The sequence below is a fragment of the Xenopus tropicalis genome, chromosome 1 (assembly GCF_000004195.4).
Source record: "Xenopus tropicalis strain Nigerian chromosome 1, UCB_Xtro_10.0, whole genome shotgun sequence".
NCBI classification, from domain to species: Eukaryota; Metazoa; Chordata; class Amphibia; order Anura; family Pipidae; genus Xenopus; species Xenopus tropicalis.
Genome location: NC_030677.2, coordinates 202,923,979 through 202,942,217, shown reverse-complemented (window position 1 = coordinate 202,942,217; position 18,239 = coordinate 202,923,979). Strand labels below are relative to the sequence as shown.

General features: G+C 43.9%; 1 protein-coding gene across 12 annotated transcripts in view; it reads right to left on the bottom strand.

The window, feature by feature from the left end:
* tcf4 (transcription factor 4) overlaps positions 1-18,239 on the bottom strand; it is a 263,386-nt gene that overhangs the window by 196,777 nt on the left and 48,370 nt on the right. For 11 of the 12 annotated variants that reach the window (XM_031899661.1, XM_031899665.1, XM_031899677.1 and 8 more), the window contains 1 exon segment: positions 3,469-3,530. The exons of the other annotated variant lie outside the window; for it this stretch is intronic. In XM_031899661.1, the coding sequence (XP_031755521.1) occupies positions 3,469-3,530 (62 nt within the window). 12 annotated transcript variants of the gene reach the window in all.

The following is an 18,239-nucleotide window of genomic DNA, read 5'->3' as shown; positions in this document are numbered from 1 at the left end:
CTGATCATTACGAAAAAAACGCATTCGGACGCTTTCGATCCGTTCGTGGATTAGTAAATCGGCCCCCTAGTAATTACCAGCCAAGGGCAGGGCTGGTTATATAGTTACATAGGGTTGAAAAAAGACCAGAGTCCATCAAGTTCAACCCTTCCAAGTAAACCCAGCACACCTAACCCACACCTACCAATCTATACACTCACATACATAAACTATATATACAACCACTAGTACTAACTGTAGATATTAGTATCACAATAGCCTTGGTTTTACAAATTTACTGGCAATATTGCTGCTGCTAAATCTGTTGTCCCTAGTTATATAGCCCTGGCCTACCTACAAACTGTGCCAATACCCTAGTTTCCCAACCACTGTCTGCCCCCCAAACCCTACCTACTTACTGAATTTGTATTGGATCCGTCCATTCCTGCCCCCCCCGCCCCATGATGCCACATCCCTGTCCCTTCTCGATCCCATCCCCCCACAACCCCCCCAAAAAAAGGTGGCAACATTAATATATTATGTGCAAAGGTTTTATGGTGAGCAAAATATCACCCCTTCGTGCCCATGCAGAACAATTGCCATGGGGGTAATGCCTCATAAGCTGGAAGAAGAATGCAATGTTTATTTATGGGTGCTGGGAAGCCCTGAACTGAATTACTGCTTAAGGTTCAGTGGTAAATCCAAGCCTTTCACCCTGCCAGCACCCCCCAGCTTGCACGTCTGCACCCTGCCTTCATCCCACCTATCTCCCATCCTGTCCCTATACACAGTGGTTAGTGCCATCGGGCATTGCCAGCACTGCATACAGGAAAGTGCCACAAATAGCACAAAGAGATGTGGATCGGGGCATAATATAAGGATGGTGATTGGTGAAAAGCACTGTGTCTGTTTTTTTTATTACATAATAATAAATGAGCCCTAAAGCCTGAAGGGGGTTAGGCAGTAATACAGATCGGGTAGCCACCCGGCTATCAGCTCAGCCAATAAATTATCAGCCACGGCCGGGATTACTAATTTCCATTTTTACTAATCTAAATTTATAATTTGTAATCCCTAATGTCCTACCTCCAGCCTGCCCCAATTCTGCACCCCACTCCCCCTCCATTCTGCACCCCACTCCCCCTCCATTCTGCACCCCACTCCCCATCCTTTCTGCACCCCACTCCCCCTCCATTCTGCACCCCACTCCCCCTCCATTCTGCCCCCACTCCCCCTCCATTCTGCACCCCACTCCCCCTCCATTCTGCACCCCACTCCCCATCCTTTCTGCACCCCACTCCCCCTCCATTCTGCACCCCACTCCCCCTCCATTCTGATCCCCACTCCCCCTCCATTCCACCCATTACCTCTTCCACCTTGCAGCTCTCCCGCCAGTTTTCCTTACAGTTTAGCAGCTCTGTCCCCCCCACTTTGCTTCATAGACCCGCCCCCTCTGTGCCACAGCCCCACCCAATTCCCGTTGGTCTTCTGCAGAAATACCCTGGGCCGGTGCAGATTTTAGCAACCAGGAGCACTGGCCAAGGGCATCAGGTGAGTGATCTTAATCATTGGGGGGTGCATAACATTTTGGCAACCCCCAGTGATTTAAACTTTCCTTTTCTTTTAAAGGATAAAAGTATCAATATAACCCTTTCCATGTTATCAAAGTACCCTTCAGATGGTAAAAACCCTGGCAGTCAGTAGGTTAAAGCCTTCCCACATTCTTTGTCAATGTGACTGTGTAAGGGCCAGAGTGATCCCCTCGGTCGAGGTGAACTGGACTGAAAGATTCCTCTCTATGACTTTCCCCCCATCTGGCTCTCCTGGCGTGAGTAGGGATTACCCACGGTACAAGCGGTTTATGTGCCATGTAAAATGTCCAATGGAAAGCATATGTATAGACACTACCACAATGGGTTTTCACTCTAAGCCCCATTTATTGGACTCGGCTGCTGCTATAAGGCTTCTCTGTAGGAATAGCGAGACTGCTGTTGCCTGTAGTACTCTCTATGGGCATATATTAGCCTAATAACTATCATACAGGCATTTCCTGTGGGTTATTAAGAGACATTCCAGCTGAGAACTTGGGAAGCAGCAAAGGAGGCCTAAAGGGACGGGGATCTCTGAGCTACGGCTCTCCAGCTGTTCCGTAACCTGAGTCGGACGCCCAGCATCCCAATGGCAGCCATGACAGGAAGGGTTTGGATTCTTGTTGGCTCAACAATCACAATCTAAATCCCAAACCAAATCCTGGAACTTTGGTGATTACAAATCTCTGACGATATCAAGACTTTTGTTTGGCCAAACCCATTTGTGATTTGAACGTCAGTCAACAGACCCCCCCCACTCTTACTGAATTTTAGGACTTATTTAAAAAGTACCACCCCAAAGATATGAACTAAACAGATGTCAGTAGGGTGATGATGATCCAGTCCTGGAACCTGACACCTCTTCTGGCACCTAAATGCTAACATGAAATAAGGGATCCAAAATGGCCGGAGTAGATCCATATCTCCATCATTACACTGGTGAGATGATGTTTCAGTCATCTCATTTCAGAGGTATAACAACAAAAAAATCTAAGGAGGGGCCGCCGTGCACAGCAGCCCCTACCAGGACCTCCTAGCCCCCGATAACATCCTCTGCTCCCCAGTCGCTCACACCAGGGTAGTTAAGAGAGCATCTGGGGAGGGGGGATTTCTAAAAACCCCATAGTCCAGGCCCCCCTGCCCCCCAGGCCCTCTGCTTCCTCTATAGTTACGCCACTGCTTCCTTTCAACTAAACAGTGGAAAATAGTTACTAATCACTCAATGGAATCCCCACCTACTTAAAGGCAGAACAGGCTCAGTGCTAAACATTTCTGTGAACGTATAGACCATTTTTAGCCCCATTTGTAATTATTTGCCAATCTCTTCTGCCACCCAGTCGGTATTTAGCCAGTAAAACACCAACTATGGCCATGGCCAATATTACAAATTTACCTTACCAGTACATACTTGCCAGTAAATTCATTATACCTACATCATAAGTCACCCCCTTACATCACTGGTCTACCAGTTACATCAACTGCCCGCCCCCTTACATCACTGACCACGCCCAACACATCCTAGTCACTATTATTGTTTTGAAACCCTGTCTATAACCTGAAATTTAAAAATGCCATTTGGTTGCCCAGCCAATTCTTTCTGTGGCTAGATTTTTATTGTTAGACTTGTTTTAATTATGTGTCTGTTGGGGCCCTGTATTATTTATTTTGCAATCTGAAATTCAAGCCACTGCCTAGTTGTTAGGGTAAGTAAGACCGTAGCAACCAGATACAATAAGATCTACAATAATAGGTTACAAAGTCTAAAAACTTTAAGTTGAACATGCCTATTACTGTGCAGTAAGTAAAAGGCATATAAGTATGAGGATGGTGAAAGTGCTAACCCCAACAGCTGTTCCTAGACATGACATTACTGATATAACAGCAAAGGAACCATACTTACTCTAGATGGACTTGGATGTGCACTGTTCCCCCAGGACCCTGAGTTACTTCTGTCTTCTACATCTAGAGACACAAAAACACACACATTCATTAGATTCACACATAGAGCTATACTGATAGTAGGCATGGCGGCTAGCTCAAACTTCATTGGTTTATTCACAGGCCTAAGAATCTAAAGTTACTTAAGGGTGATGGCCTTTATTGACCATGGGAAATCTAATGTCCAGTGAGTGACAAAGCACCTTTGCATTGGGATCAGTTTATAGAAGGTAAAACATATCAATCACGTTATGGTACAAGATTGCCTTGGAAGGTATGAGTTCTTATAAATAATGGGTGCCTCCTGTTGCAATGGCCACCCCATGGCTTGCTATTTTCAGAAGCTAGCTTAAATTAAAAAATAACAACCCATACCCCAGAAATCTGAGATTTTTTTATTTTTTTTTTTGGTATTTGGCCCTAATAAAGGACAGGATAGGCAGATCCATGCATGGACTAAGATTGGCTATTGCAGGGATCCCCAAACTTTTTTAACACTCAGATGTAAAAAGTGTTGGGGAGCCACACAAGCATGAAAAAGTTTCTTTGGGGGCCAAATAAGGGCTGTGATTGGCTATTTGGTAGCCCAATGGGGCCTGCAGGAGGCTCTGCTTGGAGTAAAACTGTGTCTCTGGGCTTCCAAAACTTGTCTCCAACCCAGAAATGTAAAAATGGCACCTACTTTGGGGCCACTGGGAGCAACATCCAAGGGGTTGTTGAGCAACATGTTGCCCCGGAGCCATTTTGGGGATCACTGGGCTATGGGATGTATTACTTCAACAGTATTATAACAGTGGGCCCTGCTCAATAGAGCTTACAATCTAAATAAAAAATGGGAGTTGTACATATAACACTTAAAAAAAAGTCAAAGTATCCATAGCCACCTGATTTGTTTTACAAGAGTTAATTTCCTGACGGCTCACAACTGTAACATTCGGATGCAGCCAGCACAACAGAATTGTACCCAATAGTTCCCATTAAGGACTCTGCAGTTTCCAGCGGGAGTCATTCTCCTCTCAATAGACTGCTGGTTCCTACACGGGGCTTGTCCCTGTTGTTTCAAACTTCCCAAATTAAACACACCCCCAAGTCTATTTGATTTAATTACCAACCCAATAAAAAAACAGAACTATCCTGCCACGATCTTCGGCTCGGCAGAAAATATGGAAGTTTGCAGGGCCTAATGCACTGTAATAAATATATAAATTAATAAACCAACAAATTGGTTTGCGAGAAGACTTCCTGCTGCTGCCGCTATTCTAGGCTCTAATTGAACTGTTTGAAAAGCCTGCGAGTCTACTGAGCATAATTGTGGGGATTGAAAGCACAGACAGAAAAAATATCCGAGTGTCAACAAAGTCGACCGTAATATAATTATTACAAATAGACTGCCGCAATTATACTTTGAGAAGGCAAAGGGGTCTGCGAGTCAAGCTAATGTATCATTATCTCACTGAAGGGAGGCGAGAAGGTGACCTCAACAAGTAGACTTTCCCGTAACACGAAGACAAATATAGCTCCCAGGTTATAGGAAACGTGGGAAACCTCTCACCAGCAGCGATACTGAGAAGACTCCACTCGAGCATGTTTTCTAATGATTTTGTAAAATAGGTAGTAATTGGCTAGCTCAGGATACTTAGTACTGGGATTAAAAATAGAGAGGTTGTCCCACCTAATGGTTTAACAAGCAGTGGATGGGGAATTAGAAAAATGAGAGGTAAAAGTTTAATTTTGTGTTGTATATAACTTTGGACCTAAGGCTGAAAGACTGCTATAGCCATGCCAAGGAAGCATGGCCAAAAATTGGTTTGCAAAGGCTGAATTTCTGACCAAAACGTCTTGAAAAGCACAGACAGAAAAAATATCCGAGCGTCAACAAAGTTGACCATAATATAATTATTACAAATTGACTGCTGTAATTATACTTTGAGAGGGTAAAAGGGTCTGCAAGTCAAGCGAATGTATTAAACATGGAATACCGCCAACCTAATGCTATAGCCATGCTATGGAAGCCTGACCAAAAATTAGTTTGCAAAGGCTGAATATCTGACCAAAACGTCTTAAACTGCACAGACAAAAAAAATATCTGAGTGCCAACAAAGTTGAAGGTAATATAATTATTCCAAATAGACTGCTGTAATTATACTTTGAGAGGGTAAAAGGGTCTGCAAGTCAAGCTAATGTATTAAACATGGAATACCTCCAACCAGCAGTGATATGGAGAAGACTATACTCCACTTGAATAGGAATTTTTTCAGAATATTTAGAACTGAGGTTAAAACCCTGAAAGGTTGTCCCACCTAATGGTTCATCAAGAACCATGGGTGGGGAATTGAAAAAATGAGTGCTTAAAGTTTATTCTTCTGGCTTATATAGCTTTGGACCAAAGGCAGAGAGACTGCTATGGTTATGCCAAGGGAGCCTGACTAAATTTTTGTCTGCAAAGGCGGAATTTCTTCCCAAGTCGTCTTATATTCTCTGAATTCCATGGTGTACCAACAGGGCAATCATAGAACCCTCTCAGAGAACCTGAGAGGGTTCCCTTGCACTAAAGGTGGCCATACACGTTATGATTTTTCTATCCCTAATGATCAATTTCAGTGCGATACAACTAATCCGTAAAGTTAGTGGGCACCAAAGGATCGAACATCTAGTGATTTTTCATGAAACAATCATTTCAGGATAAGCTTGGTCCTACGATCTTAACGTGTATGGCCAGCTTTACACACACACAATTGATCTGTACCTAGTGATCAGCATACCAATAACATTATTGACACTAGCCTGGATGAAAAGGTGGTGTTAACGTAAGAAGCAGTGTCAATTGGTGGCAGGAAAGTGACCAAAATGGATGGCTGGGGCAGGAATTTGGTGGTAGGGGCCATTATCCTCATCTCTGCAATGCCTATAAAGCATACAAACTCCCAGAAAGAATCTATTGTTTGACATCAGCTTCAAGAACAAAATAAACAATGGGCGGCACAACGCCTGTAGGTTCTTACTCCATACCAACGCAATCAAACCTCACACTGTTGTCTTTTGCAGTTATGCCAAGGAGCTAGGGATATCTCTAACTCTAAAAATATCAGTCTCATATAGAAGAAATATTGACCTCTATAAGGAAATCAGCAATAATAATTTGAGAACCGTCCATAACATTTAGCCCCATTCACTAAAAATAAAAGCAAGTCAAGTGCTTGCTCACTCTATCCCCTTCCCACTGCTGCTATAAGATATGAATGTATTCGGGCACCTTTTTCAAGATGCTGTCTGCTCCATAAGGGGTTTTTGTGCATTTAGTTTGACAGCAGATATCTACCAAAGAGCAAATTTCATGTGCAGACCCTGAAGAGCATCCCCAAGTGCATACTGTTCATACACAGCTACCCTGTTTCCATTTCTAACCAGTGACTCGTGTAGTTGGACTCTAGAATGACTATAGGTTCAGAGACTTGTGACTTGGATGTATCATACCAAACCCAGACGACACAATTACTGGAAGACTGTAGCTATAATTAATCAAATTCCCTTGATGGCCAAGAATTAGTGTCTACAACAACCAATTTTAAGACAATGATGCCCAAGTTCATTCCACAAAAAGATATGGCTTGATGGTATTTGACTGTTTTTCCAATATCTAGATATTCTGATTACAGTCCTTTTGAGACTTCTGTACAACACAATACCGAAATAAATATTTTGCAACCATTTCCATCTTCCCCAAAATATTCACACCAGTCAAAAAGTAATAAAGTACAATAAACAAGGTTGCGCCTATAGTCAGAGGTGCCAACATGTCCCGCACAGCATCCCGCAGTTGTCTATAGGGACATGGCACATGATGAAGTAAAAAAGGCAGATTGTCCCCGCATTTTGAGTATGTCTGAACCACATTGAGAACCCTGGGAGGTCAGAACTCCCAGGGTTACCATCAGCGCCAGAGGATGTGGGAAAATAGGAGAACCAATCATGATTTACAATTGTAACTTATATGGCTTTGAGAGTAGGTGGCAGGATGTAGGTGGATGAGGAGGGGAGTCTAAGATTAGGTGAAAATACCAAACAAAATGTGGGTGTTGGGGCATAAATATCAGGTGGGAAGTTCCAGATCTATGTTAATATAGCTATCCCCTACCCAATGGTCTTCCCAAACAATATCTAGGCAAAGACTGCAGCTACAGGGCTGAACGTTTTACCTCCTTGATGTATATTTATATTGAAAATATCACACAACATGTACACAATATAAAATGTTCTTTTCGTTTACCCTTTTAGGGGCCCCTGTGATGCTGTGGACCCAGGGCAAAAGTTCTCTCTGTCCTGAGCTTGGCCTATAGTGTACAAAACATTGACAGAAAAACACATTTCTAACAGGAAAATATTACATCAGAGCCTGTAGGGAAGGAAACAGAAAGGTATTTTATTTGGAATTCGTCTCTCGGCGCACTAAAGGGCCATTCCGCGCAGACATACAGAGAGTAGAAGTGATGCAATGTAGCGTCTGTGCGCTGGTGCATCTGTGGATCAATTTAATCAGGAGCCAATTAGGAACCTGTATGTTTCTGGGGTGTTAGGGCTGTGGCAGAAAGGGAGACTAGTCACTAGCGACAAATCTCCCTTGTCGTGGGCGACTAGTCTCCCCGAAATGCCATTCCCCCGGGGAAATTGAGGCGCCGCGTATGCCATCCCACCGACGATTTACAAACTCGCCAGTGGGATGGCATTTCGGGGGGAGACTAATCGCCCGTGACAAGGGAGATTTGTCACGGGCAACTAGTCTCCCCGTCTGCCACAGCCCTTAGAGGAAACCCATTGGAAGGACAAACAAACTCCTTGTAGATAGGGTCCCAGTTGTGCCTTAGGACCAATGAAGCAACCACTGTGTAACCCACTGCATTTTGACCAATGGTTTCGTGTATTCCTGTTTTCTACCACTAGGGTACGGTGCCACCCATCCAGTTTTCAGAAGGGCTGTCTGGGTCAAAACGGCCTGCCTATTTTTCCAGATTAGGAAAATGGGGCAGGACTCTCCTACATTGATGTGGCGATTGACATGTCATATTCAGACCCCCTGTCAACATTGCCCCTTCTCATGATATCACTGTCCCCACCCCATGACATCACTGTCCGTTCCCCTGTCTGGCTTTTGAAGGAGGGAAGGTGGAAACCCTAGAGCAGGGGTCCCCAATCTTTCTTACTCGTGAGCCACAATCAAATGTAAAAAGACTTGGGGAGCAACACAAGCACCATAAAAGTTCATGGAGGTGCCAAATAAGGGCTAAGATTGGCTATTAGGGGCCTCTATGCACACTATCAGCTTACAGGGGCTTTATTTGGTAGGAAATCTTGTTTTTATTCAACCAAAACTTGCCCCCAAGTCAGGAATTCAAAAATAACTACCTGGTTTGGGGGCACTGAGAGCAACACCCAAGGGGTTGGGGAGCAACATGTTGCCCCTGAGCCACTGGTTGGGGATCCCTGCCCTAGGGCCGGGTCACTGTACATTAGACCTTCCAATTGCAACTTTCCATGTGGAAAATGGGGTTAAAGTGTGACTGTTAAATGATGATACGGCCTCAGTTAATTTCATTTCAGCCTGATCTGTTTCAGAGAGAGGGAGGCTGAGCGTTTGCTCATTAGCAGAACCCAAACCTAAAAAAAAAAGGTCATTTTCTCGCTCCGGCCTCCAGTTCATCAGAACCGAGAGTTCTTTTTCATTCAATTTCTTTTATCTTGGGTCAAAAAGTATCAGTCGGATCGTTCTTCCTTGTTCTTCTCACTTGTCTCCGGTGCCCGCGCATCAAGGGTTTCTGGTAAATACATAACGAATGTGCAAAGCGTGCTGCATTACTCTGCGCAGCATCAATGACGAGGCGTAATTAACAGTGACAGATAAAGCCATTTCTCCGTCGGCGATTCAATTAGAAAGAGTTGACATAACGCAGGGACATGGTACATATATTACTCTGGAACAGACACGTAGGCTGCCAGTCCTGCTTAGAGCAACGACTGGGGGCTGCGGTGATGTTTAACTGCAACCCGCACATTAAATCCCCCCGGCCCTAGGGGGTTGGATGCTTTGAGTTGCAGGAATAGCTGGAGGGCTGAACACCGGACATCACTGCTGAATACACTGAAACATGTTTTCCGGTGCAGAGATGGTGCTACATACCCTATCTACTATACCCTACAACTATCTATGATGATATAACTAATAAGGGATAATGTACCCCCTACTGTAAATGATAAGGATATTAGCAGTCACTGAGAGGTTCTGTGACCATATAAAGGCACAAGGCTGCAGGCTGAGTTATACAGGGAACTCTGAGTATCACTCATGTATTATAAGGGATAATGTACCCCCTACTGTAAATGATAAGGATATTAGCAGTCACTGAGGGGTTCTGTGCCCCCCATATAAAGGCACAAGGCTGCAGGCTGAGTTATACAGGGAACTCTGAGTATCACTCATGTATTATAAGGGATAATGTACCCCCTACTGTAAATGATAAGGATATTAGCAGTCACTGAGGGGTTCTGTGACCATATAAAGGCACAAGGCTGCAGGCTGAGTTATACAGGGAACTCTGAGTATCACTCATGTATTATAAGGGATAATGTACCCCCTACTGTAAATGATAAGGATATTAGCAGTCACTGAGGGGTTCTGTGCCCATATAAAGGCACAAGGCTGCAGGCTGAGTTATACAGGGAACTCTGAGTATCACTCATGTATTATAAGGGATAATGTACCCCCTACTGTAAATGATAAGGATATTAGCAGTCACTGAGGGGTTCTGTGACCATATAAAGGCACAAGGCTGCAGGCTGAGTTATACAGGGAACTCTGAGTATCACTCATGTATTATAAGGGATAATGTACCCCCTACTGTAAATGATAAGGATATTAGAAGTCACTGAGGGGTTCTGTGCCCATATAAAGGCACAAGGCTGCAGGCTGAGTTATACAGGGAACTCTGAGTATCACTCATGTATTATAAGGGATAATGTACCCCCTACTGTAAATGATAAGGATATTAGCAGTCACTGAGGGGTTCTGTGCCCATATAAAGGCACAAGGCTGCAGGCTGAGTTATACAGGGAACTCTGAGTATCACTCATGTATTATAAGGGATAATGTACCCCCTACTGTAAATGATAAGGATATTAGAAGTCACTGAGGGGTTCTGTGCCCCCCATATAAAGGCACAAGGCTGCAGGCTGAGTTATACAGGGAACTCTGAGTATCACTCATGTATTATAAGGGATAATGTACCCCCTATTGTAAATGATAAGGATATTAGCAGTCACTGAGGGGTTCTGTGCCCATATAAAGGCACAAGGCTGCAGGCTGAGTTATACAGGGAACTCTGAGTATCACTCATGTATTATAAGGGATAATGTACCCCCTACTGTAAATGATAAGGATATTAGCAGTCACTGAGGGGTTCTGTGCCCATATAAAGGCACAAGGCTGCAGGCTGAGTTATACAGGGAACTCTGAGTATCACTCATGTATTATAAGGGATAATGTACCCCCTACTGTAAATGATAAGGATATTAGCAGTCACTGAGGGGTTCTGTGACCATATAAAGGCACAAGGCTGCAGGCTGAGTTATACAGGGAACTCTGAGTATCACTCATGTATTATAAGGGATAATGTACCCCCTATTGTAAATGATAAGGATATTAGCAGTCACTGAGGGGTTCTGTGCCCATATAAAGGCACAAGGCTGCAGGCTGAGTTATACAGGGAACTCTGAGTATCACTCATGTATTATAAGGGATAATGTACCCCCTACTGTAAATGATAAGGATATTAGCAGTCACTGAGGGGTTCTGTGCCCATATAAAGGCACAAGGCTGCAGGCTGAGTTATACAGGGAACTAAAATAAACAACATGGATGGTTAGCCCCTTACATACACTGAATGAAGGAGACCTGTGCTTATTTTCATGGCTCAGCGGGCCCCGGGGCTGTCAGACAGTACTATAATAAGTGTCAGTCATGGGCAGGAGGGGGTATCAAACTAAAAGCAATCAGGTTACAAGCCCAGTGGCTAAACAAGGGTTTTTTTTGTAAAAAGACTCAGGTTCAGACTGGTCATACATTTGTTTTTTTATTATTTTTGGAACTCTACATCCGTGGCCTTGGCTTTATTTTACATTCGCTAGAGAAAGGGATCCTGTTTGGCACGGGACATTGTGCCAATAGTTTGTATAACTGGGCTAGGAGCAGCCAAACAGCCCGGCAGCGGCGGCAGGGCAAGGAGCTCACAGATTATCAACTGAGAATGTTCCAGTGACAGCCTGTCTGGCCCAGACGGAATAACACAAAGCATCAGAATGAAGCACTCGCTGTTCCTTATATGTGATATTCATTCCCTCACGTCTGATGGGCAGCCACAAACCTGAGCCTGGGAATAACTTGACTGCAACGGGGAATAACCTGACTGCAACGGGGAATAACCTGACTGCAACGGGGAATAACCTGACTGCAACGGGGAATAGACCGACTGCAACGGGGAATAACCTGACTGCAACGGGGAATAACCTGACTGCAACGGGGAATAACCTGACTGCAACGGGGAATAACCTGACTGCAACGGGGAATAACCTGACTGCAACGGGGAATAACCTGACTGCAACGGGGAATATACCGACTGCAGCGGGGAATAACCTGACTGCAACGGGGAATAACCTGACTGCAACGGGGAATAGACCGACTACAACGGGGAATAACCTGACTGCAACGGGGAATAGACCGACTGCAACGGGGAATAGACCGACTGCAACGGGGAATAGACCGACTGCAACGGGGAATAGACTGACTGCAACGGGGAATAGACCGACTGCAACGGGAAATATACCGACTGCAACGGGGAATAACCTGACTGCAACGGGGAATATACCGACTGCAACGGGGAATAACCTGACTGCAACGGGGAATAACCTGACTGCAACGGGGAATAGACCAACTGCAATGGGGAATAACCTGACTGCGACGGGGAATATACCGACTGCAACGGGGAATAACCTGACTGCGACGGGGAATATACCGACTGCAACGGGGAATAACCTGACTGCAACGGGGAATAGACCAACTGCAACGGGGAATAACCTGACTGCAACGGGGAATAGACCGACTGCAACGGGGAATAGACCGACTGCAACGGGGAATAGACCGACTGCAACGGGGAATAGACCGACTGCAACGGGGAATAACCCGACTGCAACGGGGAATAACCCGACTGCAACGGGGAATAACCCGATTGCAACGGGGAATATACCGACTGCAACGGGGAATATACCGACTGCAACGGGGAATAACCTGACTGCAACGGGGAATAGACCAACTGCAACGGGGAATAACCTGACTGCAACGGGGAATAGACCAACTGCAACGGGGAATAGACCGACTGCAACGGGGAATATACCGACTGCAACGGGGAATACACCGACTGCAACGGGGAATATACCGAACTGCAACGGGGAATATACCGAACTGCAATGGGGTACAGAGAGTAGTGTATCCAGCACTATGTCTATCTATCTATCGATCTATCTATGATCTATCTGTCTATCTATCATTTATCTATCTATCTCTCTTTCTGTTTCTCTATCATGTGGAAGGAATTTGATATTTAGGTTGGAAAAAGACAGCAAAGAAACACAAATAAGTTGATAAATCCCAGAACATCACAATAAAGTGCCGGAGGTGCAATGGCTGATTTCTGCGGCTGTTTTTATACAGACACATAATTAAAACTAAATGTTCAGCAATCAAGAGAGCCTTACGGTTTTAGTGCAATGGTACCGCGTACGGCGAAAATAACTAATAAGGGTATGAGAATAAGATGGGAATTACACGGGGCAGGTGGGACATCTGTTGAAGTGAAACTGCAGCTGCACAGGGACCTGTGTATTTATCAACATTCCTATAACATTAAATACGTTGTATGATGCCCTGTGTATGAGCCAGACCCTATCTATACAGGCAGCTAGGGTGCCAACATTCTGAGCTTTCAGAAGGAGCCAGCGCTACACATTAGAACTGCTTTCAGCTAACCTATTGTTTCTCCTACTCCCATGTAACTGGAGGAGTCCCAAGCCGGACTTGGATTTCTTACTATTGAGTGCTATTCTGATACCTACTGGGAGCTGCTATCTTGCTCCCTTCCCATTGTTCTGCTGATCGGCTGCTGGGGGTGAGGGGGGGGGATATCACTCCAACTTGCAGCGCAGCAGTAAAGTGTGAGTGAAGTTTATTTGAGCACAGGCTGTGGCACCCTGGGAAATGAAGAATAAGGCTAGCCCCATGGGAGAAACAGATTACAATGCAGGATTCTGCTGGAGAAGCTCTATTAACTGATGGGTTTTAATAAAAAACATGTTTTCCCGTGACAGTATTCCTTTTAAAAAAAAAAAAAACCCTTACTAAACCTCACAGGTGTCTTTAACAGTTAATATTTCCAGAACTTTATTCTGTATCAAATATAAAAATATATATTTATACGTTCCGGAGTAACTCCAAAGGCTGTGTAGTTTGGCAGTGAAGTAAAACATCCTATAATAGGGATGACTATAAAAAATTACAAATATTTTGATTTATATACAAAAAACACAATTTCTAGCACATCGTATATAGTGAACGTGGCAGGGTTTCCCGAAATAGAAAGCTATATTTCACCGTAGTGCGAGCCGCGCAACCTTGGGGACTTGGGAGAAAGGAAGTAAAAAACACTCCATTTATCAGATAAAATTAGAGACTTTCCCAACCCTTGATTACATTATTTTTGGTTCCAAAAATGTCATTTCAACTCTGCCTGAAAAATTACAAGGGAATAGTGCTAATATAAACCGCTGGCGGAAAACAAGGCCAAATGCATGGATTTTCCTGGTTGGATGATTAAAGGGGAACTCCACCCAAACACAACTTGAGCTTTTTGAAAAATAAACATTTCAAGCAACTTTGCAATATACATCAATTACAAAACATGCAGCCTTTTCATGATTTTTAATGTAATAATCTGGTTTGGAACAGTTCCCTAAGCCCCGCCCCCTGTTCCCCTGCTGATCTGGCTGGCTACTTTGTGACTCAAATAAAATGTAACAGTAGTCGCCTGCCCTCAGCCTGCCTCCTCCCAATCCCACAATCCCCTGCTGCACACGTGATGTCAATAAGGAAAGGAACATCCCAGTGCAGTGCATTGTGGGGTATGTAGTTTCTGCATGCTGTCTGTAAGCTGTGGAGAAGTTGTTACAATTTGTAACATCAGTGTTTTAGTCCCTCCTCCCCTGCCAGGATTTCAAATGATGCAGAAAGAGAAGAACAGTTTTGCTGCTGGATTTCAGTATATAAAAATGGTATTTATTCCTACTTATTGAAGGAACAGATTACAGTGATAGGTAAAAGACGCTTTCCACACTGCACTCAAGTAATGGAACATCCCATATAACCTCCAGCCATTTTATTTGTGTCACATAATATAACTGAATCAGCGAAGGCAAAACTCACCTAGTTAGTTAGAATATATTACACAAACCCCCCCTGCATGTCAAACTGAGCGACCCACTGGAATTAACCCCATAAATGCCTCCGTGGCTGCTATCAGTAACAGATAAATACCAAGTCATTCATGCATTTCCCCTTATTCGTTTTAATTTCTTTTGATGTTACAAAAGCCCCATTTCCGACTGTCAGCAAATAGTGTTGCGCAGGCCTTTAACCCCTTGTGTGCTGATAAGGTCACCGCCACCTCCCTTCCCCAAACCCGAAGGCATCAAACGCGATGGCGCTGCGGCCGCTTCGGCCTTGATGTGGGTTTAATCGGGCCGAGAAAGGTTTTGAAGTCGAATTAAATTATAAAGCTAATCTGTAAAGTCTCCTAGTTGGGCTGAGAAGGCTCTTTGTTCCCCGTCGCTCTGTTCTAATGTCTGGCTTCCCTTTCATATAACTCGGCTGTTTGAACTCAGAGGATATCTGCTCATATCAGTGACACAGGTACAAACGGGCCGGGCATCTGAGCCAAGGATATTTCCCCGCTCGCTGCTGCTGCTGCCGGGGAGCGCTACGGTAATGCCTGGATGCTATAGAAATAACTGCCTGCTGATACAGAGCCCCGCCGATGGCTTTGATTCCGATAAGAACTAAGATGGGCTGCCGGGGCTGTAAGTCGGAGAGTTAATAACAGGCTCCATGTGGAACCATTCATGTGCCGTAGAGCAGCCGGCTCCAACCTTCGCCTCTCCAGCTGGACTCTTAACTTCAAACGCCCCATCATTTTTCAACATCTCCTTCTTTTAAAAAGGTGAAATCTGGACCGGTATCAGCAGTGCAGTAAATGGGAACTTCAATTGTTAATCGTTTAAAGAAATCAGTCGCAAGGTCCGAGCCTGGCCGGGAGGTACTGGCACCCAAGGCAAGTGGGCCCCCTTGCCACTCCAGCTCACCGCTACCTTGTTTGCTCACCCACCAACAGGCCCGGACTGGCAATCTGTGGGTTCAGAGGAGCTGCTGTAAGACGTTCAAATGTGAGCTAAATTCACCCTAAACTAACGTCACCTGAAAAATGAATTGGCGTGTCTGGTTAACCTCTGCTTTAAAGTCAGATGACATTAAACAGTTCGGAATCTCGTGCAAAAAGCTTTGGAGTTTGGCCGAATGCCATAAGTGAATCCCGGATTCAGAGTATCCCTGGTACTCATTGAAGGCAAAACTTATATGTTACTCTGTATGTCCAATGTATGAAACCCACTTATTGTACAGCGCTGCGGGATATGTTGGCACTTTATAAATAAATGTTAATAATAATAAAACACACCTAGATCTTAAGTACTAGTTTATTTCATGGTTAAATGATTCCCTTTTCTCTGTAATAATAAAACAGTACCTGTACTTGATCCCAACTAAGATATAATTACCCCTTATTGGGGGCAGAACAGCCCTATTGGGTTTATTTAATGGTTAAATGATTCCCTTTTCTATGTAATAATAAAACAGTACCTGTACTTGATCCCAACTAAGATATAATTACCCCTTATTGGGGGCAGAACAGCCCTATTGGGTTTATTTCATGGTTAAATGATTCCCTTTTCTCTGTAATAATAAAACAGTACCTGTACTTGATCCCAACTAAGATATAATTACCCCTTATTGGGGCAGAACAGCCCTATTGGGTTTATTTCATGGTTAAATGATTCCCTTTTCTCTGTAATAATAAAACAGTACCTGTACTTGATCCCAACTAAGATATAATTACCCCTTATTGGGGCAGAACAGCCCTATTGGGTTTATTTAATGGTTAAATGATTCCCTTTTCTCTGTAATAATAAAACAGTACCTGTACTTGATCCCAACTAAGATATAATTACCCCTTATTGGGGGCAGAACAGCCCTATTGGGTTTATTTAATGGTTAAATGATTCCCTTTTCTCTGTAATAATAAAACAGTACCTGTAATTGATCCCAACTAAGATATAATTACCCCTTATTGGGGCCAGAACAGCCCTATTGGGTTTATTTCAAGTTTAAATGACTTTTTACAAAACTTAAGGTATGAAGATTTGAATTACAGAAAGACCCTTTATTCGGAAAACCCCAGGTCCCAAGCACTCTGCATAATAGATCCCATACCTGTAGTACAAATATGGCTAATAACATGGCTAATATGGCTAAGCTCCATTTACATGGCGTGGGAATCCCTTCAAACTTTGTGCAACACCGGCGATGATTAGAAGAAATTCTATTCCTTGCCCTATTCCTCTCATTTAGTAAATAACAGGTTTTATTCTCTTTCATTCTGGCAGAGATTCTAGGAGAATACTGCTACTTTCCAGACTTACTCTGGAAAAACTGAAAATGTCCAATTTCTTCTTTCCCTGGTCCCTATTCTTGATTGGCCCGATAAAATAAAATGAAACAATATTATTATTATCTTTCAATTTTAGATTTAAATTAACAAGAAAGTCACACTGTAGTTGGTGTCCCACTATGGCTGCCTTCACCCCTTCCCTCAGATGACTGCCTCTTTCTAAGACCCTTGTTCCTATTAATCCTTAGATTTATAGCTGATCAATGAAAGGAGTCTGGCTTTAGAATCAGTCAATGGGTCTTTTTAGAGATGACACAAGCTCTCTATTGTTTACACCAGTGCAATTACCAAGGGGATTTAGATAAACAGCCTGTCAGGGAAGAAGTGATATAATTGTATTATTTAAAGCTCCACAGAACACACTGGACCTGTGACTGAAGGGGGGGCTGTTTCTATACACAGCAGACAAACACACACAATGCTGGGGTGGGAGCAGGAGATTGTTGCCTGAGGGTGGAGGCCCAAGGAACCTTGTTAAGGATGAGACATCAGATTAGAGTTAGATTCTAGGTGTAGGATGTTCTAGAAGCAGTTTTGGCTCGACCAAGAAGTATAAGAAGGTTAGTACCTTCTCAGAGTAATTACTAATGCAAGGATAAAGTTGGCCATACATGGAAAGATCTGCTTATCCATGAGCTGGGCCAAATTGGGCTGATACCATCATCTACTGGGTAACAATCTGATTATACTGGGGACCTATGGAGAATGGTGGAAGAAGACTACATCAATATATAGAAGGTTGCCACCTTTCTGGCTTGGGAGTCCAGAAAGGGAAGACTTTAGATAGGCCGTGGGTGATGTTTCAGGGGCAGGTCTGTGACATCAGGGGGTGGGGTTTATAATGTGGCCATCGGTAATT